General features: G+C 41.8%; 1 protein-coding gene across 3 annotated transcripts; it reads left to right on the top strand.

The window, feature by feature from the left end:
* Positions 1–122: 122 nt before the first annotated feature.
* KIN (Kin17 DNA and RNA binding protein) lies at positions 123–27,155 on the top strand. 3 transcript variants are annotated; one of them, XM_086334831.1, is made up of 13 exons: positions 123–291; positions 4,370–4,464; positions 6,233–6,276; positions 6,361–6,483; positions 7,371–7,552; positions 8,921–8,969; positions 9,899–9,956; positions 13,014–13,143; positions 15,018–15,068; positions 15,891–15,959; positions 19,147–19,246; positions 20,720–20,820; positions 25,877–27,155. In XM_086334831.1, exons 1-13 carry the CDS (start codon positions 178–180, stop codon positions 26,189–26,191), a joined length of 1,431 nt encoding a protein of 476 aa, XP_086190957.1. In that variant the 5' UTR covers positions 123–177; the 3' UTR covers positions 26,192–27,155. The 3 variants fall into 3 exon arrangements, with proteins under 3 accessions (XP_086190957.1, XP_086190960.1, XP_086190958.1); XM_086334834.1 differs by having other exon boundaries at positions 24,971–27,155; XM_086334832.1 differs by having other exon boundaries at positions 23,590–27,155.
* The last annotated feature ends 223 nt before the right edge of the window (positions 27,156–27,378 follow it).

The raw sequence follows: 27,378 nt of genomic DNA, 5'->3' as shown, positions 1-27,378 counted from the left end.
GAGCCTCGCTTCTTCCTGCCGGACTGAAGGAAGCCTCGCGAGCGTCCCGCGCCCAGCTTCCCGAGGCCCCGCCTCCTTCCGACTGGCGGGCGGTATTTGTCCTGCCCACTCCCGCTTGCCCTGTTCCGCTTCCGGTCGTCTAGGCGCTGGCCCCGGAAGGGTGTTGTGGTGGTCGCGATGGGGAAGTCAGATTTCCTCACCCCGAAGGCTATCGCCAACAGGATCAAGTCCAAGGGGCTTCAGAAGCTGCGCTGGTATTGCCAGATGTGCCAGAAGCAGTGCCGGGACGAGGTAAGCGGGCGCGGGGTGGCCCCGCGCGCACCCCCGCGCCTCTCCGGCGGTACCCCGCTGGGTATGCAGGCTGAGGTGCCAGACGCCGCGGCGACCGCCTGGGTCTCCCGCCCCCAGGCGTGGGGGCTGCGCAGGGCGAGCCCGGGACTCCACTCAGTAGGGCTGTACTTCCTTCAACCCCCCGTCCTGGCGGAGAAGCCGGCTTTGGACACCTCCTTCTCCTCAGTCTGATCACCCCCAAAGGAATAAAGAATGAAAAGGTTATAACCCCAAAAGGAATAAAGAATGAAAAGGTTTTGCATCCCCTTTGAGAAGCGACGTCAGTCAGGCTGTCACGAAACTCGGGATGAGCCGTGCGGCGCTGGACGCCCTGGAATAACAACACCGTCTCAGACTTGGCTAGGCTCTTAGACATAATCAGGGTACAGACCAGAACTAAGCCCTTGCAAGCTAGTCACCTAACAAGCCTTTGTCGAGCGCCTGCGACGTGCCAGGTCTGGGATGTTTTCTGCGGGTGACATGTGGACTCTCGAGTCAGAACCAGGAGGCGGAGCTGTGTTCCCTTACAAGTTACTTGCTGTCTCTCCACCTGTTTAGTTATCTGAAAAGTGAGACTAGTAATTGTCCGTTCTCATGAGACTGAGTTTTAAATGAGTAAATTATGTGCAAAGTGGCTGAGGGGCAGATATTGAGAAGCTTTGTAGACTGTGCTGTGGAGCACTTTTTTCCCATTATTTAGGTGGATGATAAAAGCACCTGGAAAAATTGACCGCAGGCTAGTGAGGCGATCCTATTTTTCTCTGGATGTTGAATTGGGTAGGAAAGGAAGAACAGTGGACACTTGGAATAATGTAATCCAGTGTTTCTGCAAGTGAGGGATGAGATACTTTAGATGGAACTCAATGTTGAATGACACTGATAACAGTTTTTCTCTTTCATTTCTCTTTGGTTCTCTTTACTACTACTCACAGTAAAATTCTCACACAGAAAACTAGTACAGGGAAATCCGTATACCCTTTACCCAGATTTAACATTTGAAGTATTTTGCTGTGTCCTTTTCCCTGAAATATTTTAAGGTAAATTACAAACATCGGGATATTTCACTTCTAAATGTTTAAATCAGTTCAATTCAGTCACTTAGTCATGTCCAACTCTTTGCGGCCCCATGGACTGCAGCACGCCAGGCCTCCCTGTCCATCGCCAAGTCCCAGGGTTTACTCAAACTCTGTCCATTGAGTCTGTGATGCCATCCAACCATCTCATCCTCTGTCATCCCCTTCTCCTGCCTTCAGTCTTTCCCAGCTTCAGGGTCTTTTCCAATGAGTTAGATCTTCGCACCGGTGGCCAAAGTATTGGAGTTTCAGCTTCAGCATCAGTTCTTCCAATGAATATTCAGGACTGATTTCCTTTAGGATGGACTGGTTGGATCTCCTTGCAGTCCAAAGGACTCTCAAGAGTCTTCTCCAACTCCACAGTTCAAAAGCATCAATTCTTCGGCGCTCGGCTTTCTTTATAGTCCAACTCTCACATCTATACACGACCACTGGAAAAACCATAGCTTTGACTAGACAGACCTTTGTTGGCAAAGTAATGTCTCTGCTTTTTAATATGCTGTCTAGGTTGGTCATAACTTTTGTTCCAAGGAGAAAGCATCTTTTAATTTCATGGCTGCAGTCACCATCTGCAGTGATTTTGGAGCCCCCAAAAATAAAGTCAGCCACTGTTGCCACTGTTTACCCATCTATTTGCCATGCAGTGAAGGGACCAGATGCCATGATCTTCGTTTTTTGAATGTTGAGTTTTTAAGTCAGCTTTTTCACTCTTTCACTTTCATCAAGGGGCTCTTTAGTTCTTCACTTTGTGCGAAGGGTGATGTCATCTACATAAGGGTGGTGTCATCTGCATATCTGAGGTTATTGATATTTCTCCCGACAGTCTTGATTCCAGTTTGTGCTTCATCCATTTAAACTCCAGAAATGTTTAAATATGCTTCTTTAAAATATTAGGATATTTTTCTACATAGTCACAATATATGTCATGACACATAAACAAATTAATGAAAATTTCTTGGAGACTTCTTTGGTAGCCCAGTGGTAGGGAATCCTCCTTTCAATGCAGGGGACACAGGTTCAATCCCTGGTTGGGGGACTAACATCCCATGTGCCACGGAGCAGCTAAACCCATGCACCACAATCACTGAGCCCCCAAACCCTGGAGTCCACATGCCTGTGATTAGAGAGTCCATGAGCCACATGGAAAAATATATCCCATATGCTGCAACTCTAAGACCCAGTGCAGTCAAATAAATAATTTATTCATATCACCTTGTGTATACTGCATAGTCACATTTTCTCAATTATTCCCATGAATGCTGTATAAAACTTTTTTTGGCATAAGGAACTGTATTCAGTGTCCTGTGATAAAACCATAATGGAAAAGAATGTAAGTGTATGTATAACTGAATCACTTTGCTACACAGTGGCAATTAACACATTGTGAATCAACTATACCTCAATAAAATAAAAATAAAAACAAACAAACAAAAAACCCCAGTTATTTTTTAAACCAAGATCCAGTCAAAAGCAATACATTGGATTTAGTTATTAGAACTTTTTTAAAAAAAAACAGACTTATTTTTAGAGCAGTTTCAGGTTCATAGCAAAAATGAAGTCCATTTTTTGAAAGGTACAAAGATCTCTCTTACCCACCCTGCCCTCAATATGTACAGCCTTCCAGACCGTCAGCATGGTGCAGCAGAATAGTACTTTTGTGACAGTCAGTGAGGCGATTTGTGCATCATTAGCACCAAAGTGCCTAGTTTGCATTAGAGTTCACTCTTGGTGTTGAGCGTTATGTGGGTTTGGACAAATGTATAGTGACTAATATCCACCATTATAGTGTCATACAGAATAGTTTCACTGCCCTAAAAGTCTCAGTGGTGTGGTATATTAGGACTTTTAATTCTCTCTCAGTTTTCAATTTGAGATGGAGCACCTTTCCTTCCCCCATTTGTTTTTATTGACACTGACTTGAAGAGACCAGGCCGGCAGTGATCCTGGAGGACTCCCTTTTAACCATTATGTTTGCTTGTGGTTGTCTTTTGTCCTCTTTCTCTAACCCTTGTAGTTTCTGTAAACTGGGTCCTGGCAAAAATTGTGTAGGCGTCTGTGGATGACTAAAGATGAGAAGCTACTCTAAGCAAGATTGAGATTGGACTCAGGACAGTGGGAAGGGGGTTGAGCAGAGAGTCCGGGTGAGTCATTAGGAGGGCTGAGGAGACAGAGTGCTATGGAGATGGAGGCCTCTGGGGTGCAGCATCCTGCGTCCTGGACTGGGTGCAGGGTCCGGACGGCGCCGTTCCCGGGATGGGGAGACGCAGGAGAGGCACTTTCTCATGTCTCTTACTAGTGACAAGTTAGGTTCAGATGCTAAGCAGCGTAGATACAAAGCCAAAACTTGCATTTTTTTTTTAAATCATCTGAAGACTATACAGATTTAGTATGATAAAGATTATGTATAATATGAAGTAGTGTCTTTTGGGTAATGAGCTAAAGTATAGGAGTAAAGTATAGGAAAGTGAGTGAAAATATAATAGTTTCCCTAATGGAAATTCACTAATGACCCATTTTACTTCATTATATTCCTCGAAATGCTTGCTTAACACTTTGTATGAAGCAGGTGCCCAATAGCAATTTGTTAGAGTCAAAACATGAAATCACTCTTCGTTACTGTGCCATGTAATGTTTTTTGCTAATGTCTGTTTTCTAAAGTGCCATTTTTCTGTCTCTTTAACCTTCTGGGATTCTTCTTTGATTAGCAAGGTTGCAAAACTCAGTTTTATGAAGTTAAAAAAAAACAAACAATAGGGTGCTACAGCCAGTGACTTGATTATTTTTTATAATTTATCATCAAAGAGCAGTTATCTATGGTTTAATTGCTTATTGATTTATTAATAAGTGTATTAATGTTACTTATTAAATTGTTATTTTCTATTTATTAAATTATTATTATTTATTATTAATTAAATACTTTTAATGACCTAAATCAGAATTTAACTACTGCCTTTGCATTTTTATAGAATGGCTTTAAGTGTCATTGTATGTCTGAATCTCATCAGAGACAGCTGTTGCTGGCTTCAGAAAATCCTCAGCAGTTTATGGATTATTTTTCAGAGTAAGTAACTCAACACCATCTTTATCTCATAAGCTTTATTCAGTTGGACATTTAAGAGATGCTTAATATTTTATATATTAGAGGCTCTGTTTATTCCTTACAAATTAATGTGATAGCTGCATTAACTTTGTGCTCCATTTTTGTCTTCTTTTGACAACTTATCATTGTGTGGAATTGTTAAAAAAAAAAAGTATTTCTCATGATTCAGTCTTTCCTTCTTTCCACATCAAACATAATGAAAAACTGACTTTCATTCTAAAATAGCTGTGGCTGAGAGCACAGCTCTGGAATCAGACTGCCTGACTTTTAAGTCCTTCAAACCTGGGCTCTCCACTTAGGAGCTGAGTGACTTTGGCTGAGCTTCCAGAGTTTATCTATAGATATTGTATCTTCTCAAGTATTGTCTTTCCTTCATAGGGTTTATGTGAAGATTCAGTTCAGGTCAGTTGCTTAGTCGTGTCCAACTCTTTGCGACCCCATGGACTGCAGCATGCCAGGCTTCCCTGTCCTTCACCGACTCCCAGAGCCTGCTCAAACTCACATCCATCGAGTTGGTGATGCCATCCAACCATCTCATCCTCTGTCGTCCCCTTCTCCTGCCTTCAACCTTTCCAGCATCAGGGTCTTTTTCAAAAGCATTAATTTTTCGGTGCTCAGCTTTCTTTATGATCCAACTCTCACATAGGTGAAGATTAAATGAGTTAATATTTTTAAGTGTTTAGAAGAGTACCCAGTACTTGATTAATATTAGCCGTTAATTATTAATATTATTATTATTTCAGTAGAGAGGTATTCTGAAATTCTGAACGGTGATACGTTTTACTATGCATTGTCATAACATCTTCCTCATTAATGCCGGTCAGTGCTTTAGAAACACCTTTAAGTATTAGGAAGCGAGTCAAATCATGGTGGTGGATACTAGTTTACCAAATTTCTGTTTTCACTTGGAAGCTGAGATTTTATATTGGCAACAAATATTGTCAATTGTTTTCCTTGATATCAAAGGCTCATTTGTTTATTTTTGAGAAGAATAGGTACTGAATATTTAATTTGAAGTAACTGTTGTCTGCCTGTCTGTCATTTCTCAAATTCCAAGTGATGCTTTCATGTTTCTGTGCTGGTTGGGGTTGGGAGCAGCCTTCTTTTCCTTTTCATCTGTAAAAATTGTATTTGTACTTCACCACCCAGATTAAAGATTGCCTCTGCCTCTTGGTATCTCCCTCAAGGTTCACATGGTATCTTATTACATCTCTTTTTCAGGTTAGCTTAGCCAAGCAACAGTTTAGCTTCTGTTATGGCTATGATGGTTCTGCTAGGTTGTGACCTCGGTGAGGGTTTGTATCTTACTCACCTATGTTTGTCTGGCACTTAACATTGTGCGTAGCTCAGAGGGACGCATTAAGTGCCAACTTCACATGGAAAAGGCAGTTTTGTTATTGATAGAATGGGGTTATTACACCACATTTACTGAGAGTTCATGAAGCGTGAAACTTCATGAAGCACCCTCTCCAGAGACCCATGGTCACCTTGTGCCTGCTTCACCAAGACAAAGTTTCACCTCCAAACCAACTGTTAACTTTAATTGTTGAAAGCTATAATCTTTCAGGATTCTTCCCTCGTTCAATGTTTAAAGGTTCACAACAGATGTTCACGTAGATATTTCACATATCATTTGCTCATGCAAACTGTATGATGGCTTAAATTTCAGGAAGATGATGCTGTATATTTGTAGAAATTACCTTAATGCTTTCCCTTCTTGCATTATTAGGGAATTCCGAAATGACTTCCTAGAACTTCTCAGGAGACGCTTTGGTAAGCACCTTAAGTCTTGTGCACTCAGTGACTTTGTAATCTAATAATCTGCTCAGGGTCTGCCATGTTGTATTTTGTTCTCAGGCACCAAGAGGGTTCACAACAACATTGTTTACAATGAGTACATCAGCCACCGGGAGCACATCCACATGAACGCCACACAGTGGGAGACACTGACAGATTTTACCAAGTGGCTGGGCAGAGAAGGTGAGAACAAGACATGATGTGAACGGCTGTTCCATGGCTGCACGTGGGCAGGGAGAAGATGGTCCTGTATTCTGCTCAGTTGTGTCCAACTCTGTGACCCCGTGGATGGAAGCCTGCCAGACTCCTCTGTCCACTTTCTGTGTAAATTTACGGGAAAGAGGTTGAGTAGGTCAGTTAGAAACTGGTGGAGAGGAGTGCCTCCTGCAGGGTTGCTTTTGCACACTGCGGGCGTGTAAGGGCGTCTGGAGCCATTCTCTTGATGATGCCAAGGTTTATCACTGAAGCATCCAATCATTAGGTTGAATATCAACCAAGAGGTACCTGTCTTCTTCCAGTTTTTTTCCCCCACATTCATTTCACTTTCACAAACTCTTGTTAAGGCAATTTTTAAATTTGCTGCCTCTTTTCCCATTTCTAATAGGATAAAAAGTTCAGGAAAAGAAAAGATGAAGAAATTTCTTTTATTATTGTATTACTTATTCAGTGTGTTTCTTTATTCCATTTTGGGGGTAAGTTTTCTGCTAGTGAAGTCAGCAGGAATATCATGTACTCAGTGGATGTTAAATGCTTAGAGACAGTTGAATAATTACTAAGCAGGATAATCCATTTTTTAATGTTTCCCTTCTTTCAATGTGTTGGCGCAACCTAGTCAAAAACCAAAATAATATTTTTTTCTATTTAAAAATTCTAGAACGTATTCCAATTAAAATCTAAATGTCAGTAACTTTAAATATGGAAAATTCACATACTGTATGAATTTGTGTATTTGAACATGTTTGAATGAGTATACTTGAATGAATGAGTAATTACTGTAGACAGATCACATTTATATTTGCTTTCAGCTTTGATTGTGTACAAAACTAATAGTATTGGTTACTTTTTTAAAGGTTTGTGCAAAGTGGATGAGACACCAAAAGGCTGGTATATTCAGTATATAGATAGGGACCCTGAAACAATCCGCCGGCAGCTGGAACTAGAGAAAAAGAAGAAGCAGGACCTTGATGATGAAGAAAAAACTGCCAAGTTTATTCAAGAACAAGTGAGAAGAGGTCTGGAAGGAAAAGAGCAGGTGGGCATCATCCAGAGATGCAGCAGACAAAGGTCTGAAGAAGCACAATCACTTATTTGCCTTGAACCACATTTTGTAGGAGAAAGCGCGTGGCCTGGTATAAAAGCCCAGGTTGTGGAGTGGAGACAAAGCTGGGTCACTTCCTGACTTCACATGCTTATGTAACTGTGTAATCTTCTAAACCTGTTTCCTCATCCCTAAAATAGAGTCAGTACCTAAAGGTGAAGACGTGAACAAGTCAGTTCAACTAATTGTAGCTAATGCAGTGCTGGGGAAGACCACAGTGTGTGGGGACACAGAGGGCCGGTGCCTGCCCCAGCCTGGGGTGACGCAACATTATTTAAAGGCAGATACAGCCCCCCAGGCTGAGAAGTCTTGAGGAGTTCCTGGGCCAAACCCAGGTGAACGGGGAGGGAAGGCGTGATAAAATTGTTTCAGCCATTAGAATAACTAGATCAAAGCACTTATTTCAGCAGATAGTTATTGGTCACCTCTGTGTGCCAGGCGTTCTTACAGGCACTGGGGATCCAGTAGTGGAGAGAAGATGAAAATCCCTGGCTTCAAGGAGCTTGTATACTAGATGTGTGTGAGAGCAGGAAAACACAGCCTTGTGTGTATGTGGAACTACTAGCCATTGAGTATTGTTAAAAGCTTCTTATTGTGATGCAGCATGCATAAAATGTATGGCATGCATGAATCTTACGGTTACACTTCCATCAACTTTTACGTATGTATGTGTCTTGAGATGAATGGATGGGTTGATCGAACTATAGATAAGTAGATAGTCCATGTGGCTACCACCCACATGAACATATTAAACATTTCTAGTATCCTAGAAGGTTCCCTCATGCCCATTCCTAACCAGGACCCCTTGTCCCCAGAGAAGGAAGCACTGTTCCAACACACTATTATTAATTGTGGGTTAGTTTAACCTGTCTTTGAACTCTGTAAGAATTGAATCATCTAGTATGCTGTCTTTTTTATTTATGTATTCATGCATTCATTTATTTTTATTGATGGTATGTTCTCTTTGTGTCTGGCTTCCTTAGCTCAACATAACGTTCTGTGCGTGTCATTCACCATGTCCTTTCCCATTAGTGCTGCTCTTCTTTTTGATTGATGTATAACATTTCATTTTATGACTATAACAGTGTTTATCCGTTTTCCTATTGAGAAGCATGTGGCTTGTTTCCAGCTCCTCCCACACCCCCCATAGGATGTCTTTATTGGAAGATGTTTACAATACATGTAATCTCTTATATAATACCTTAACTGTTTTAGATAGTGAGTTATAATTTAGAGCTCTTGAATATTTATTGTTAGTAAATGCACTGTGAACCAAACCTTCGAACTCTTTTTTTTTTTAAGGAAGTCCCTGTTTTTACGGAATTAAGCAGAGAAAATGATGAAGAAAAAGGTACTTTTCTTCCTGTTTGAAAATGGATGCTTTTATATTGGCCCTGCCAAAAACTAGCAACATGTTTGGGAATAGGACATATTATCTACCTGGACTACTTTATTCTCATTAGTAAAATGAAAAGGTGATAACAATGAATTAGATGGAATGCCTTCAGCAATGAATAACCAGACTGAGTAAAATTAGCCTAAACGGTAAGGAAATACTTTGCCATACCAAGACTCCGACTCCCAGAGATAGGGTGGTTCTGGATGTCGCACTGTCAGCAGCTGGACACAAGGTGGCTGCCAGCACTCCAGCCATCATATGCAGACCCAGCCTGTCCAGAGGAAAACAGAGAGCCTGTTTCTCTTCTGGAGTCCCCTATGAGCAAGTAAGCTTTTCCTAGAAGACCTTCTTCCTAGCAGCAGGTTTCCTTTTGAATGTCATTGGTCAGACTGTATCTTGTGTCCCCCCTCAAAAACAGTCACTGGGAAAGGAAATGGAATGATTTTGATTGGTTTAGACCAAAGAACCATACTTATCCCCTCCCACAGGTCCCACCTCTTAGTCCCATCCCCTTGGGTGTTAGGTTTTCAACGTTTAGATTTGGGAGGGGACACACCCGTTCAGACCATAGCATCCTCCAAGCCATGTGTGAGGCCTTCAGACACCGAAACAAGATGGGATTCCTGTTACCAAAGGGAGAGGGGAGGCGGAGCAGGGAAGGGGTCAAGGCCACATGCTCTGTCCAGTGAAGATCTCTCCCTGCTCTGTAAGCACCACTTCAGTATATTTTACGGGAGTTTATAATCTCTGGGTAGGAGCATTCCAGCTCTCATTTATTCAAAATGTCCATGAATTTCTGTGTGGCTTCTTTGTGGTATTTACCTGATGTTTTGCTAGAATTTTCCCCAAATATATATCGAATACCAGTTCTTTTCTTCCAGTTACATTTAATCTGAATAAAGGAGCCTGTAGTTCAGGAGCAGCATCTTCCAAATCAAGGTGAGCCATGTGGACAGGTATCTTAGAACTTGAGAGTTTGGGTGGAATGTTGATGACTATCTTAAAAGGTGCAGGATTGTGAGTTATTTTTTCTAGTTGTCATTTTCATCTCTCTTTGTTTTGTTTAATGGTTGATTGATTTTTTTCTTAGAAATTGTTTTTTTCTTATTTGTCTGTGATGAACTGATTCTGTTTTTTGAGGAAAGCTCATGTTTTATTAAAATGCTTCACATGGTAAACATGTACTACTCCCTGACTCCACTCAGTGGTTCTTTGTATGCTATGGCAGTATTTATTTTTCTATCATAGCCCACTGTGTTAGCTGGGGTATACACTTTTTGTTTTACCTGCTCTGTTATGATTTTCTGAGAATAGAGACTTAACTTCTCCAGCTGTCTCCTTAGCACCTGGTAAAGTATAAATGCGTTAGTAGACACTCAGTAGCAATTGCCTACCCTTCTAAAGGGTGTGGTACTGAGCTGGAGCTGACCAGCCTTTTCTGTAAAGGGCCACATAGTGAGTATTTTAGACTTTGTTGGCCGTGTGTCTGTCACCACTTCACGTAACTGTGCTATCGGACTGAGGAAGCAGCCATAGACAATACGTAAGTGAATGAGCCCGGCTGTGTTCCAGTTCGATCTCATTTATGAAAGCAGGCTGGGTCTGGCCCTCAGGCTGCAGTGTGTCAAGCCCTGGGATGGCCTGTGGTTGGGTGTTTGTGTCTACCCTTCGTGTTCTCTTTTCTCGAGGGCCTCATGTGTTCTTCCGTCAGATGTGCACGTGCTGCTTGTCATGTGGGGTGCACTCAGTTTTAGTCATGGAGGTTTAAACATGGATAGGTGTTCAGGAGGACACCGGTATCTGGTGGAATTTATCTTTTGAGCTGGATCATATTTGCTATTTTTCTTCATATTCTACATGATGCTTATTTCTGTGCTGTGCTTAGTCACTCAGTCGTGTCTGACTCTTTGCGACCCCATCGATGTAGCCCCCAGGCTCCTCTGTCCATGGAGATTCTCCAGACAAGAATATTGCAGTGGGTTGCCGTTTGCTTCTCCAGGGGATCTTCCCAACCCAGGGATCAAACCCAGGTTTCCCTCATTGCAGGCAGATTCTTTCCCAGCTGAATCACCAGGGAAGCACAATGCTTATTTAACCTAACTCAATTTTTTGTTAGGTAGAGGGTTTTTTGTTGTTGATTGTTGTTTTGTTTTGGTGTTTTGTTTTGTTTTTTTTGGTTAATCACAATGGTATAAATTCAGCGGCATTAAGTAGATTCACACTGTGGTACAACCATCACCACCACCCATCTACATGACTTTCATCACCCCAAACTGAAACTCTGCACTCTAAAAAATAACTCCCCACTGCCCCTCCCCTCAGTCCCTGGTTACCTCTCTTCTGCTCATCTGTCTTTATGAATTTGAGCAGAATCATACAGTATTTGTCCGTTTGTGTCTGGCTTCTTTCACTTAGCACAACATCTTCAAGGTATATCCATGTCTTGGCTTGGATCAGCATTTCTTTCTTCTTTAGTCTCGATGGAAATGTCCCCTTGTACATGTAGACCACGCTTTGTTTATCCAGTCATCCATCGTGAGCGTTTGAGTTGTTTTCGCCTTTTGGTGCTTGTGGTTAATGCTCTTCTGAACATCAGTGTACAAATATCTGTTCACATTCCTGCTTTCAGTTCCTTTTGGTGTTTATCCAGATGTGGATTTGCTGGATTATACGGTCATTCTGTGTTTAATTTTTAAAAGGTTTTCCACAACAGCTGTACCATTTTACATTCCCACCAGCATTTGCACAGGGGGCTCCAGTTTCTCCACATCCTTGTGAACATTTGTTATTTTCTGTGTTTTTTTTTAATAGTAGCAGCCTAATGAGGGTGTTTCATTTTGGTTTTGATTTGCATTTCCCTAATGATTTGTGATGGTAAGGATCTTTTCATGTGCTTTTTGGCCATTTATAATCTTTGGAGAATCACTTATTGCCCATTTTTTAACTGGTTTGTTTATTATTCAGCTTAGTTTTAAGAAAAAGTAACAGCTTTAGTACAACTCAGTTTCATATTTTGTAAATACGACAAAATAATTAGACTGGGAGGGTTCAGTGAGTCAGCAAATATTAATGGAGCATGTATTTGAGTCACAAGATAGTTACTGCTACTTCACAGGGAGAAAAAAAAAAATATATATATATATGTATATATATATGGATATATGTAGTCTCTCCCCTCCTATGAGAGAGGAATCATATATACAAAGAGTTTTATATGAGGTGGAGCCAGGTGCCTGCCCCAAAGTGCTCTGGCAGTTCGAAAAAGGACACAATCCATGAAGTCTCATGAAGAATGGATCTTAAAGAATTTCGACAAATGGAAATAAATGGAGAGACTATTTTAGGTACAGAGAGGCATGTGCAGAATTACAGAGGCTTGGACAGGCATGGCTCAATCAATAGCAAATTGTTCAGAATGATAAGTATACCTAGTAAATCAGGGATGGTATTCTGGGGCCAGTGGTGACGGTTGTATAGTAGCACTCAAAAGTTGAGAATGTGCGCTGTGAAGACCTCAGGCAATCGGGAGTAATAAAAAAGTTCACACTGAATGTTGAAATCTTTGTTTTAAAGAAGTGGAACCAGCAGCACTGTGCTGGACTTCCGCTGGCTGTCTTACAAACCTCTCACCTGGTTGATCCTTGCGGTCCAACTAAAGTTGGGCCACATTACAATCCCTGTTCACAGCTGGGGAACTGGGACGTAGGGAAAATTGCTGAGGGTCCTAGCAGAAGTAGAAAGAAACCCTCGTGGCCCCAGCCCTGAGGCTGATGCTGTCGTCCCTGACGGTCACACAGGTAGAGTGGCGCTGACTTGGGGCAGGGACAGGAAGGGCTCCGTGCTCCCAGTCCTATGCGTGAGGGACATGCCCGTCATTGTTTGACTAATCTGTAGTTAACCGTGTTTAACAGGCTCCTTCTGTGTTGTTCCTTTCACCCATTATAAAGCCTGCACGTTTGCAGTTTTTGTTAACAGCGCATTCCTCTTCCCCTCAAGTTCTTTGGGACCAAGTGCCCTGAAAACGATTGGGACCGTGGCATCAGTGAAGCGGAAGGAGTCCTCCCAGAGCTCGGCTCCGTCAAAGGAGAAGAAGAAGAAGAAGTCTGCCCTCGATGAAATCATGGAGGTGAACTTTATGAACTGCTTGTCCACTCTAGCTATTTGGTGAACTATGTGATTCCAACCAAGGAGAGTTAAACAGTTTCACCAATTATGAGATTAATACAAAGGGAGGAAAATGTGCTCAGGCCAGATTAGGGGCGAAGAGCCCAGATGCAGTTCCATCTGAGTGGAGCCAGAACCTCCCTAGGTAGGTGCCTCAACTGCTGTCTGCAGAACTCTTCCTGAAATTGTGGTCAGTAGATTTCGTTTAGAAGGACCATTGTGGTGATTGACGCCAGAAATAAAAGCTCTGCTCACCTTTGGTGGCTCAGAAAATTGGCATCCTCCAGGGATCTCTTCTGTGGCCTCTTAACTTCCACTTAACACCTCCTAGCTGGGAAGAGAACATTTAGACATATTTTTAATTTGATTAAACCAGATAGCCAAATTTATGTGACATCATTGAAAACCTGTGATTATCTGACTTAGAGCTATACCTTTGCTTTAAATTTACCTGAAATTCTGGAGTCATTCTGCAGAAGGTTCTTAATATATCCTTAAATACACAGTTCTCCCTTTCACCCCACCACCTTCCCTCATCAATAAATTTATGAAATCTTCAAGTTATTTATGAAGAGAAAGAATAAATGGGTTCAAGAGACTGATTATTTTCCCTCTTAACATCATTTTCTCCGGGCTCCTCAACCTTTTCCCTTCATTTGCGAAGGGATAGGAGGAAACTGGTCTTCCCTATTATTGGAAAAACAGAAAACGCAGGGCAGTCAGAACAGCTTGAAGTATAACATATTGCGTGTACACTGTGAGATGTGTTCATTCTAGCATTCAAGCCATGCAGAGTTGCTGTTATGTGCTGGGCATCATGCAAGGTCCTGCATGTGTGCAGTAGGGAGAAAAACATGGACCCTGCATGTCATGGAGCTTTTGCTCTAGCAAAGGAGATATCCCAGACAAAGTGAACCAGTGGATGAGTATTCACAAAATGTGAAGCCCTAAGGAGATCTGAAGGCAGGGAGTGGGGAGATAGTTTGTTCCCTAGCTGAGGCGGGGAAGATCGCTACTTCAGTCTTCGAAAGGAAGATCCACGTGGCTGGAGCCCAGTGAGCACTGGAGTGGTGGCATCTGACGTTAGAGAAGGGGCAGCCCCACAGAAGTCTTAGAGCCCATTTTGAATATAATTAAGTGAAACAGAAAGCTGGATCTACCTGCTTAGAATATAACATGCCAAGTTTATAGGGTATTCTTTGTTCACATTGGGAAGTCGGCAGAATTAAAATGAAATTTCAGGTCAACCAAAGAATGGCATTGTTCATTCCCTTTGATAGGGTTAACTAAGCAGTTGAGAAAGAAAAAGGTGTGAGATGCAGTTCTGCTGGTGGTTAGCATGTTTCCTTTTGGTCACCCTTTTGTTTACATCTCTCTTGGATGTGTTTTCCTTCTCCTTCATTTGACAGCTTTATCATCCTTGTCAAACAGGGAAGCTCCTTTTTGTCATCAAACTGTATACCCAAGTACACTGTCCTAGATTGGTCCATAAGAGTTACATTTTTTACCCCTGAAAACATCACCTGTTTTCCGTCTCATGACAGTCTGGGGAAGGAAGGAGGGGCGGGACTGTGTGATATTGGCAGGCAGCCTTGCAGTTTGACTTGATAGAAGCTGTTTATCTTCTTGGTCAGTTGATTTGCCTGTTCCTTATTTTCTTAGAGTTGCTTTTTTTCAATCAAAGATAAATTGCAGAAAATTTTATCAGAGCTTGCACATTATATCAGTCTTCTGTGAAGTGTGTTTTATGGAGTTCTTTTGCTACATAGAATGTTATTAGAAATAAACTGAATATTTTAAAGAGGCAATTGTTGGAATGTCTCATGTGTCCTTCAGATTGAAGAGGAGAAGAAAAGAACTGCACGGACAGATTACTGGCTGCAGCCTGTACGTATCCCACTGGGCCTTCTTACATCTAAGTGTGTTCTTATGTGTGTGCTAAGTTGATACAGTTGTATGTCCAACTCTTTGAGACCCCATGGATGGTAACCTGCCAGGCTCCTCTGTCCATGGGATTCTCCAGGCAAGAATACTGGAGTGGGCTGCCATGCCCTCCTCCAAGGTATCTTCCTGACCCAGGGATCAAACCCACTTCTCCTGTGTCTCCTGAATTGCAGGTAGATTCTTTACCGCTGAGCCCCGTGCTATTAAGTGAATGATTTAAATGGTCTTTGATATAAATGGCTAAATTTCTTAAATATCTGTCATTTCTGGAGATACATTTATAACTTTAATGACTCATCTGTGCATCTGCTCTGTAAAGTCCTGATTGTACCTTTGTTGGAAGGTAGCTTCCTGTTCTTGAACCAGTAATGTGCCTTGAGTTTAGTGCCAAATTTTTCTAAGGACCCCTTGAATTTAAGTCTAGAATTATTTTCTGTTTTGGCCATCTGTGAAAGACCTAGACTAGTTGAGATTGGTAGGTAGAAGTGCTGGATTTCAGGGAACCTTCACTGTGGAAATCAGCCATGAGATACGCATTTTTTCTCTTGGTAACCAACTGTGTTGAGTTAAAAAGAGAAAGAAGAAATGAAAGATAACTAAGAAAATGTCTTGCCATTGTGCTGGGAAGGCTTCCAACTCCAAAGGGTCTTATTTAGACAACAGGTAACATTTTACTATGATTTTTTTGGAGAAAATGGTTTAAAATATAGTATCAAAAGAGGAAAGGTAATTGATATTGTTCCTTCCATCTTTTTTTTTTCCTAGGAAATCATAGTGAAAATTATAACCAAAAAACTTGGAGAGAAGTATCATAAGAAGAAGGGGATTGTAAAGGTAGGACTGTGAAGCTAGGGATGGAATTTGGGAACAGAGCTGGTGGGGGGCTGAGTAAAGCCATCTTGCTGCTGCTGCTGCTGCTAAGTCTCTTCAGTCGTGTCCGACTCTGTGCGACCCCATAGATGGCAGCCCACCAGGCTCCAGCCGTCCCTGGGATTCTCCAGGCAAGAACACTGAAGTGGGTTGCCATTTTCTTCTCCAATGCATGAAAGTGAACAATGCAAGTGAAGTCGCTCAGTTGTGTCCGACTCTTAGCGACCCCATGGACTGCAGCCTACGAGGCTCCTCTGTCCATGGGATTTTCCAGGCAAGAGTACTGGAGTGGGGTGCCATCACCGTCTCCGAAAGCCATCTTGATACTCCTCAAAAACCAAGTCCTAGCAGCAGAAGCAGTGTGTCTAAGGATTTTGATGGCTGACTGCACAATGGTTGGAGAAATATTCTGTTTCCAGCCATAGTATAAACTGTGGTTTGCTTTCTTACTGGAGCAAATAGTATAGGTGTCCATGGCCATGTCTTAAAAAACTTCAGCAAGTACACCTTATGCATTCCCATTGTTGTTGACAGGCAATGAAATGATGCCCCGGAGTTCTAAGGAAGACTTCCTTGTGTTTAACCTGAGAGGCTTATCTTGAGTGCCCTAGGATTTTAAAATTTAAAAATCAGCTCTCTAGTCTTTTTCTTTCTTCTGCTTTTCCTAGGTATAGTTTCATGCTAGCAGCCAGCCCTTGTGCCTGCATAAATTACCCTCCTAATGTATTTAAACAAGGCAGAATTGTTCCTCTCGCTGTATGTCTTAAAGACTTATTCTAAGATCGCCAGCCTTTTCCTTCCAAGTGAAAACCTCAACTAAACTTTGAATTGAACTCTTTAAGGACCATCAGATCAGATCAGATCAGTCGCTCAGTCGTGTCCGACTCTGCGACCCCATGAATCGCAGCACACCAGGCCTCCCTGTCCATCACCAACTCCCGGAGTTCACTCAGACTCACGTCCACCGAGTCAGTGATGCCATCCAGCCATCTCATCCTCTGTTGTTCCCTTCTCCTCCTGCCCCCAGTCCCTCCCAGCATCAGAGTCTTTTCCAATGAGTCAACTCTTCTCATGAGGTGGCCAAAGTACTGGAGTTTCAGCTTTAGCATCATTCCTTCCAAAGAAATCCCAGGGCTGATCTCCTTCAGAATGGACTGGTTGGATCTCCTTGCAGTCCAAGGGACTCTCAAGAGTCTTCTCCAACACCACAGTTCAAAAGCATCAGGTCTTCGGTGCTCAGCCTTCTTCACAGTCCAACTCTCACATCCATACATGACCACAGGAAAAACCATAGCCTTGACTAGATGAACCTTTGTTGGCAAAGTAATGTCTCTGCTTTTGAATATGCTATCTAGGTTGGTCATAACTTTCCTTCCAAGGAGTAAGCGTCTTTTAATTTCATTTCTGCAATCACCATCTACAGTGATTTTGGAGCCCAGAAAAGAAAGTCTGACACTGTTTCCACTGTTTCCCCATCTATTTCCCATGAAGTGATGGGACCGGATGCCATGATCTTCGTTTTCTAAATGTTGAGCTTGAAGCCAACTTTTTCACTCTCCACTTTCACTTTCATCAACAGGCTTTTGAGTTCCTCTTCATTTTCTGCCATAAGGGTGGTGTCATCTGCATATCTGAGGTTATTGATATTTCTCCTGGCAATCTTGATTCTAGCTTGTGCTTCTTCCAGTCCAGCGTTTCTCATGATGTACTCTGCATATAAATTAAATAAACAGGGTGACAATATGCAGCCTTGACGAACTCCTTTTCCTATTTGGAACCAGTCTGTTGTTGCATGTCCAGTTCTAACTGTTGCTTCCTGACCTGCATACAGATTTCTCAAGAGGCAGATCAGGTGGTCTGGTATTCCCATCTCTTTCAGAATTTTCCACAGTTGACTGTGATCCACACAGTCAAAGGCTTTGGCATAGTCAATAAAGCAGAAATAGATGTTTTTCTGGAACTCTCTTGCTTTTTCCATGATCCAGCGGATGTTGGCAATTTGATCTGTGGTTCCTCTGCCTTTTCTAAAACCAGCTTGAACATCAGGAAGTTCATGGTTCACATATTGCTGAAGCCTGGCTTGGAGAATTTTGAGCATTACTTTACTAGCATGTGAGATGAGTGCAATTGTGTGGTAATTTGAGCATTCTTTGGCATTGCCTTTCTTTGGGATTGGAATGAAAACTGACCTTTTCCAGTCCTGTGGCCACTGCTGAGTTGTCCAAATTTGCTGGCATATTGAGTGCAGCACTTTCACAGCATCATCTTTCAGGATTTGGAATAGCTCCACTGGAATTCTATCACCTCCACTAGCTTTGTTCTTAGTGATGCTTTCTAAGGCCCACTTGACTTCACATTCCAGGATGTCTGGCTCTAGGTGAGTGATCACACCATCATGATTATCTTGGTCATTAAGCTCTTTTTTGTACAGTTCTTCTGTGTATTCTGCTTCTGTTAGGTCCATACCATTTCTGTCCTTTATTGAGCCCATCTTTGTATGAAATGTTCCTTTGGTATCTCTGATTTTCTTGAAGAGATCCCTAGTCTTTCCCATTCTGTTGTTTTCCTCTACTTCTTTGCATTGATCACTGAAGAAGGCTTTCTTATCTCTTCTTGCTATTCTTTGGAACTCTGCATTCAGATGTTTATATCTTTCCTTTTCTCCTTTGCTTTTCGCTTCTCTTCTTTTCACAGTTATTTGTAAGGCCTCCCCAGACAGCCATTTTGCTTTTTTGCATTTGTTTTCCATGGGGATGGTCTTGATCCCTGTCTCCTGTACGATGTCACGAACCTCATTCCATAGTTCATCAGGCACTCTATCTATCAGATCTAGGCCCTTAAATCTATTTCTCACTTCCACTGTATAATCATAAGGGATTTGATTTAGGTCATACCTGAATGGTCTAGTGGTTTTCCCTACTTTCTTCAATTTAAGTCTGAATTTGGCAATAAGGAGTTCATGGTCATAGCCTGATCAAATATGGCTTCTAGAAAATAAACTCCATTGATATTAATAGAAGGAGTTACTCTTAAAACAAGTTGCTCTTACTCTTTGATTAGAATTTCATTTGTTTTCATTTATTTATTTCTGTCCTTGGACTTCATATTGGCATGTCTCTTCTGTTATTAAAGTGTTGGTTTTACATGACAGGAAGTAATTGACAAATACACAGCTGTCGTAAAGATGATTGACTCTGGAGACAAGCTGAAACTTGACCAGACTCATTTAGAGACAGTCATTCCAGCACCAGGTAAATCACTCTGCAGACCCTTTAACACATATACCATGGAAATAAGTGATTCCATTCCTACTGGACATTACCCTATAATTCCAGATATGAGTTTCCTCTTTAGAAAAATGTAATCGCCTATTATAACCAGCTCCTGTTTGACTTGGTGATGTGGATGTTTACCAGTCCTCTGAGGAAGCTATTTTGTGGCATGAATAAATTTTCCCTTCCTAGAATCTATTTTTTTCCCCCCAGAAGCAAATCATAGACATATCTGGATAAAATCAATCATGTTAGGATGATTATTAATGCCTTTGTTTAGCCATTTGAGATAGTAAAGTAAAAGTTAGTATTATCTTGCATTTTCTGTTCCTTAAGCATATTACACATTTCTAATGTAAATGCCACTGTGGTTAGGTTGTCTGCCTCTGACCCAAAACCCTTCATGGTATTATCATTGCTGGCATAGTGATAATGTTAGTCTCTCAAACTTGCATTTATCAGATCAGAGCCTGTTATTCTTTCTCCCTAAAACAAAATTCATTTTATGGATTAGGAATTGTGGACTTTTTTTTCAAAAGCTTTAGTGAGGTGTAACTGACATAAACTGCATCCGTGTATAAGGTATATAAATTGATAAGTTACAGCACGTACCCACTCCCATGAAAACCATTGCTACCATCAGGTTGATGAATGTGTCCATCACCCCCGCAGAGTTTCCTCATTTCCTTTACAAACCTTTGCTCCCTGCTCTGTCTCCGCTCTCCCCCAGGCAGCCACTAGTGTGCATTCCATCATACAGATTAGCTCCTGTTTTTCTAGAATTTTATATAAATAAAATCATATCGTGTGTCCTGTGTTTGTCTGGCTTCTCTCACTAAGCACATTCATCCATTATTCTGGATTCATCCACATTATTCCGGATGAATCCAGAATAATATTGGTGCATCTGTGCTGTATTCATTTTTACTGCTGAGTATTTCATTATGTGGACATGCCAGCCTCTAAGCAGTCACCCACCGATGGACACTGGGGTTGTTTAAAGTTCTTGGCCATTATAAATAAAACTGCTATATGAACATTCATGTACAGATCTTTATATAGATATAAGATTTCTTTTCTGAGAAAATTCTTAGAGATAGAATGGTTCAGTAGGCATATGTTTACATTTTTATGAAACTAACAACCATCTTGTGATTTTAAAAAGAGACAAAGTAAGCTGAATTTTTTTCTGGTTACTTACGGGCTCTGGGCATCCCCTCCAAGAATGTTATGCTTTTTGGTCTTAAATTAAAACATCCCTTAACAAATAAGTGCAAAAAATGAGGAGTCTTATAATGTGATGGTGATCAAAGTATCTACAAACTGTACTTTAGAATCATACAGATAATAAATGATTAAGAACTTGCATTGTGTTGATGCAGAGCAGTTATATTTGGCTGTAAGAAAGTGGCATTTTCTTTGTATTAAGTGTTAACTCTTTTTCTGTTGCAGGAAAAAGAATCCTTGTTTTAAATGGAGGCTACAGAGGAAATGAAGGCACCCTAGAATCCATCAATGAGAAGACTTTTTCTGCTACTATAGTCATTGAAACTGTAAGTATATTTACAGAAAGACAAATTTCAAAATGCTTTTAAAATGTGCTATGGTTTTTGTCATTGACTTTGTGTTTTATGAATTTGGGTGTTCTGTTTGTATTCGCTCCTGTTTGGAAATCTGTAAGGTTCCCCCATCCCCGCTGCCCCACCCCTTATTTATTTTTTTTTTTTAATTTTATTTTATTTTTAAACTTTACATAATTGTATTAGTTTTGCCAAATATCCCTTATTTTTAAGAGTTTTTTTGAAGTGGAACATTTTTAAAAGTCTTTACTTAATTTGTTGCACTATTGTTTCTGTTTTATATTTTGGTTTTTTGGCTTCAAGGCATGTGGGATCCGGGCTTCCCTGATAGCTCAGTTGGTAAAGAATCCACTTGCAATGCAGGAGTGAAAGTGAAGTCGCTCAGTCGTGTCCGACTCTGCGATCCCATGGACAGTAGCCTACCAGGCTCCTTCGTCCATAGGATTTTCCAGGCAAGAATATTGGGGTGGGTTGCCATTTCCTTCTGCAGAAGATCTTCCCGACCCAGGGAGTGAACCCAGGTCTCACATTGTAGGCAGACACTTTACCGTCTGAGCCACGAGGGAAGTCCTGGTGGCAATGCAGGAGACCCCAGTTCAATTCCTGGGTTGGGAAGATCCCCTAGAGAAGGGATAGGCTACCCACTCCAGCTCAAATGGTAAAGAATCTGCCTGCAATGCAGGAGACCTGGGTTCGATCCCTAGGTCGGGAAGATCCTCTTTAGAAGGGAGTGGCAGTCCACTGCAGTATTCTTGCCTGGAGAATCCCATGGACAGAGGAGCCTGTTGGGCTACAGTCCATGGGATTGCAAAGAGTCAGACATGACTGAGCAACCAACACTACCCACTCCAGTATTCTTGGGCTTCCCTTGTGGCTTAGGTAAAGAATCCTCCTGCAGTGTCAGAGACCTGAGTTCAATCACTGAGTTGAGAAGATACCCTGGAGAAGGGAATGGCTAGCCATTCCAGTATTCTGGCCTGGAGAATTCCATGGACTAGTCCATGGGGTCTCAAAGAGTCAGACGTGACTGAATGAATTTCACTTCATGTGGGGTCTTAGCTCCCCAGCGGGATCAAACCCACAGCCCCTGCCTTGGAAGAGGGCTTCTTGACCACTGGACCACCAGGGAAGTTCCTGTATAAGCCTGTTTTCTTTAATAACTGACATTGCTGAAGCAGTTTATCTTCTGATTACAAAAGAAATACCGTACATGCTTGTCTTTATCTGTTCACGCTCCTATAGCAAAATACCATAGACAGGGCAACTTTAGAAACAACAGAAATTGACTGCTCACATTCTGGAGGCCGGAAGTCTAACACCAAGGCGCAGGCAGAGCTGGGTGTCTGCTGAGGGTCTGTGTCCTGATCTGTGTTCTCTCATGTGCTGGAAGGGGCGGGGAGCTCTCTGGGGTCCCTTTTTAGGGGCACTAATCCCATCCTCAAGGGCGCTGCCCTTGTGACCTCATCACCTCCCAACACCATCACATTGTAATGTATTGAATCAGTTTGGGGCAGGACACAAACATTCAGTCTGCAGCAATACCCTTATATAAAAGCTGAAAATTACAATTTACTACAAATACTTTAAAAAATTACCCATAAGCCTCCAGGCAAATGGTAAGCTCCATTAATATTTTAGTCTGTTTTTCCCCCATCTTTGTATTTTATAAAATTATGTATAATATGTATAGTTTTGTATCTGTTTTTTCCCCCTCATATCTAATATAAACTTAATCTGCCAGAGTGTAATTAGTGAGGAATGTATAGTCATGATTAATGGAGGAAAGCCACAGAAATCAATAATTTTCCAGTGTTCTTCTTTCTTTCATAAAGGATTTAAGGTAGGTGACATCAATAAAGTAATTCATCTCAGGAATCTGATATTTAAGTAAAATTGCTGATTCATTTAGAGTTGGTCCACTGACAGTTCCGCTCACAAGAGTGAGACCTGACCTGTCTTCAAAGGAAGGATCTGAGACGGGCTTCAGATCCTCGCGCTGCTGCACCGTGTCACCGTTATCACGGGCAGCGAGACGGGCTGTGTGTGGAGGGTGCGTGGCCTGTGCGAGCCCCGCGCCACCCCTGTCCGTGGGCTGCGTGTGGAGGGTACATGTGGAGGGTGCGTGGCCTGGGCCTGGGCGAGCCCCGCGCCACCCTTGTCCATAAGCTGCGTGTGGAGGATGCGTGTGGAGGGTACATGTGGAGGGTGCATGGCCTGGGCGAGCCCTGCACCACCCCTGTCCATGGGCTGCGTGTAGAGGGTGCATGGCCTGGGCAAACCCCGCACCACCCCTGTCCATGGGCTGCGTGTAGAGGGTGCGTGGCCTGGGCAAACCCCGTGCCACCCCTGTCCATGGGCTGCCTGTGGAGGATGCGTGTGGAGGATGTGTGGCCTGGCGAGCCCCGCGCCACCCGTCCGTTCTGTGGGCCGGAGCACCGTCTCACACCACGGCTGACCAGGGGGAGCGGGTGGGGTACAGGAGGTACTCACCAGCCAGCAGGTCTCCGGCACAGCATCTAGTGGTAATGCATCCCACCCAGTATGAAGAAAACACGACCAGTTCCTGACAAGGACACCATAGGGTACTTTTTTAAAATTCAGAGTCACGAAGAACTGTTAGCCACCTTAATGGTGTCTTAGGGATGTGAAAAGGCACGTTGGCATCCAGAAGCATATGTCCTTTTCTTGTCCTGTAAGTGCATGTGTGTTTTTAACCACTTCTTCAATTATTTTAATTTGTAGGGCCCTTTAAAAGGACGCAGAGTTGAAGGAATTCAATACGAAGACATTTCTAAACTTGCCTGAGTTTGAAAATTTGTTAGCATCACATTAAAATCTTAAAGCATCAAATTGGTGTTCACCAAGACATTACAAGACTCTACTGTGTTAGGGTGTTTCTTTTGTATAAAACAAATGGATTTATTTAAATATTACTGTAGTTGTTTAGTCTAACTTATAGAAAAATCTAATTATGTCTTGTGAAGTATCAAAATTATGTAATTATGTCCTTGTTGTTTTTGTTGCCTTTGTAATACTTCCTTGATTTTTTAATCTACATTAAAAGAATATTATTGTAAAGTGTTGTATATAGGACAATGTATAACTATTGTAGAGCAAATCCTTCATATACTCTAAATTTATATTTTCATCAGTAAAGTAGTAAAGTTGGATGTAATATAATTACATTTTTAAGAGTCAAACTATAAATAGAATAGCTTTATTGAGATGTAATTCACACACCATACAATTTCACCCATTTAAAGTGGACGTTTTAGTGGTTTTTAGAATATTTACAAAGTTGTTTGAAAATCACCATTGTCTAATTTGAGAATTTTCATCTCCCCAAAAGTAACCCTGGATCTATAGTCACTCCAGACTGGTGGCAACTACTAATCTGCTTTCCATCTCTGTGAATTTGCCTGTTGTGGACATTTCATAGAAGTGGAATCATACGGTATATGGTCTTTTATGACCAGCTTCTTAAACAAAGCGTAGTGTTTTCAAGGGTTATCCATGTTGTAGCATAGGTTACTACCTCATTTTCATTCAATGGTAATCTTTTGTATGGATATATAACGCATTTTTTAAAAACTATTCATGAGTTGATGGAATTGGATTGCTTCACTTTGAGGCTATGATGAATAATGCTGCTGTGAGCATGCATGCACAAGATTTTTTGTGGTCATGCATTTTCAGATCCTGGGGCACAGTAACTCACTCGTGTTATACCGTGTCTAACATTTGAAGAGCCATTTCCATAAGGAATGGCTCTCCCTGATTGTGGTGCAGAAATAAAACATGATGCTTTCCACAGGCCTCCCCCAAATCTGTAACTTTGGAATCAACTCAGTAGTTTTCTTCACAGAAAAAAGTTTCATCCCTACTTCTCACATTCTTTTCTCCAACATCTTCCTGAAATTATCGCAAAATAAAGTAGCGTTATTGAGGTTAGGTTTAATTTTTAAAAAATCAAGCATAAAAATATGATTCTATACTATAGAATTGTTTTCCCTATAAGGTTTTAGAGGCCAATATGGTTATATTAAGCAGAGTAACTGCAGACACCTAAAATCAAGTCTTATATTGACCTTTTTTCTTTCTTTTTTTTTTTTGGCTGCACCAGACAGCTTGCAAAATCTTAGTTTCCTGACCAGAAATCGAACCCCAGCCCCCATGCAGTGGAAGCACAGAGTCCTGACCGCTGGACCACCAGGGAATTCCCTGACTTTTCTTTTTAAAACATTGTAAGCTATTATTCTTTTTAAAAAACAGACTTTATTTTTTAGAGCAGTTTCAGGTTCGCAGCAGAATTGATGAACCTCCACTGACCAGTCATCGTCACTGAAAGTCCATGGTTTCCATTAGGGTTCCCTCTTGGTGTTGAACATTCTGTCGGCTTGGACAAGTTTATGACGACATGTATCCATCATTATGGGATCGTACGAAATGGTTTCATTGTCTAAAAATCCACCTCCTCGTTTCCCTCCCTCCCCTCCCTCCGTCAGTCACTGATCTTTTTGACCTCTGCATGGTTTTGACCTCTCCAAAATGCCATGGTTGGGCTCATACAGTGTGTGAGCCTTTGCAGACTGGCTTCTTTTACTTAGTAACATGTGTTTAAGTTTCCTCTATGCATCTTCTCACGACACGACGGCTCATTTCTTTTTAGTGCTGAATAATATCACATTATCTGGATGCACCACAGTTTACTTAGCCATTCATTTACTTAGCCTGAAGGACATCTGGGTTGCTTCCAAGTTTTGTCAACTATGAATAAAGATGCTGTAAACTTCCACGTGTAGATTTTTGTGTAAACACAAGTTTTCAGTTCATTTGGGTAAATACCAAGGAGCGTGGTTACTGGATTGAATGGTAAGAGTGACTTCCAAAGTCTCTGTTGCTGTCTGCAGTCCTACAGGCAATGAATGAGAGAGTTCTGTTGCTCCACAGCCTCACCCGCATTTGGTATTGTCTTGATTTTGGCCATTCTAATAGGTGTGTAGTAGTATTTCATTGTTTTAATTTGCAGTCCCTAAGGAGATCCAACCAGTCCATTCTAAAGGAGATCAGCCCTGGGATTTCTTTGGAAGGAATCATGCTAAGGCTGAAACTCCAGTACTTTGGCCACTTCATGCAAAGAGTTGACTCATTGGAAAAGACTCTGATGCTGAGAGGGATTGGGGGCAGGAGGAGAAGGAGACGACAGAGGATGAGATGGCTGGATGGCATCACTGACTCGATGGACGTGAGTCTGAGTGAACTCCGGGAGTTGGTGATGCACAGGGAGGCCTGGCGTGCTGCGATTCATGGGGTCGAAAGGAGTCGGACACGACTGAGCGACTGAACTGAACTGAACTGAATGACATATGATGTTGAACATCTTTCTGTATGTTTATTTGCCATCTGTATGTCTCCTTTGGTGAGTTGTCTAGTCAAGTCTTCTGCCATTTTTAAATTGAGTCATTCACTTCCTTACTGTTGAGTTCCAAGAGTTCTTTGTATATTTTGGATGATAGTCTTATACCAGATATGTCTTTTGAAAGTATTTTCTCTTAGTTTTTGGCTTCTCAGTTTTTGGAAGGCTATTCTTTTTCAGTCTTACTTGAGGTCAGATAAAATTATTGGCATTGGTATCTTAGGAAACCTAATTCCTGGAGGTTTCTTCATTAGGAATGCCATTGGGTCCCATTGCTCTATTTGCTCATTTTCCCCTTATGTACTTCTTTTATTACTTATTTACTTTGCTTTTTTGTCTGTGCCCCGTGGCTTGTGGGATCTTAGTTCCCCAACCAGAGATGGAACTCGGGTCCCCTGCATTGGAAGAGCTGAGTCCTAACCACTGGGCCACTAAGGAAGTTTCCTCTCCTTATGCTTTTAACTGCCTATCAGTTTTTGCTGATATCTTTGAGTAAATTTATTCAACAAACATTTACTAAGTGCCTCTAGAAGTAAACCATTGCCATAAGTGCTGGAGATAAAAGGGTGAGAAGCAGGTATAGGCCCAAGGTGGGTGTAGCGTAGGAACTGACAGTGTTCAATGAATTGATACTCAAATGAAACGATTGGCTGACGGAAATGAGCTAATCTGGAATAGCTGCTTAAAAACCCACCCTGACTTTGCTGACCCTCAGTGAGAAACCTATAAGTGCTGCCAGCATACACCTCGGTTCCTACTCTGGTAAAATGGGGTCCCCGGATTCAAATATGGGGCAGCTTTCATTGTAAGGTCACCATTAGGTAGACTGAAGTGCCCCTGAAATGTTAACTGAGTAACTGAATCATTATGCCATTAAAGGAAGCATCCCTGATTTTCCTTCCTCTTAGAGTGGTTATTTCGGAAAAAGTCACCCATGTAGCGGAGAAGGCAATGGCACCCCACTCCAGTACTCTTGCCTGGAAAATCCCATGGACGGAGGAGCCTGGTAGGCTGCAGTCCATGGGGTCGCCAAGAGTTGGACAAGACTGAGCAACTTCACTTTCACTTTTCACTTTCACGCATTGGAGAAGGAAATGGCAACCCACTCCAGTGTT

The sequence above is a fragment of the Bos grunniens genome, chromosome 13 (assembly GCF_055505025.1).
Source record: "Bos grunniens cultivar Pamir isolate PY7600 chromosome 13, Bosgru_T2T1.0, whole genome shotgun sequence".
Lineage (NCBI taxonomy): Eukaryota > Metazoa > Chordata > Mammalia > Artiodactyla > Bovidae > Bos > Bos grunniens.
Note: the sequence above shows the minus strand (reverse complement) of the source record. Positions and strands in the feature narration are given on the sequence as shown.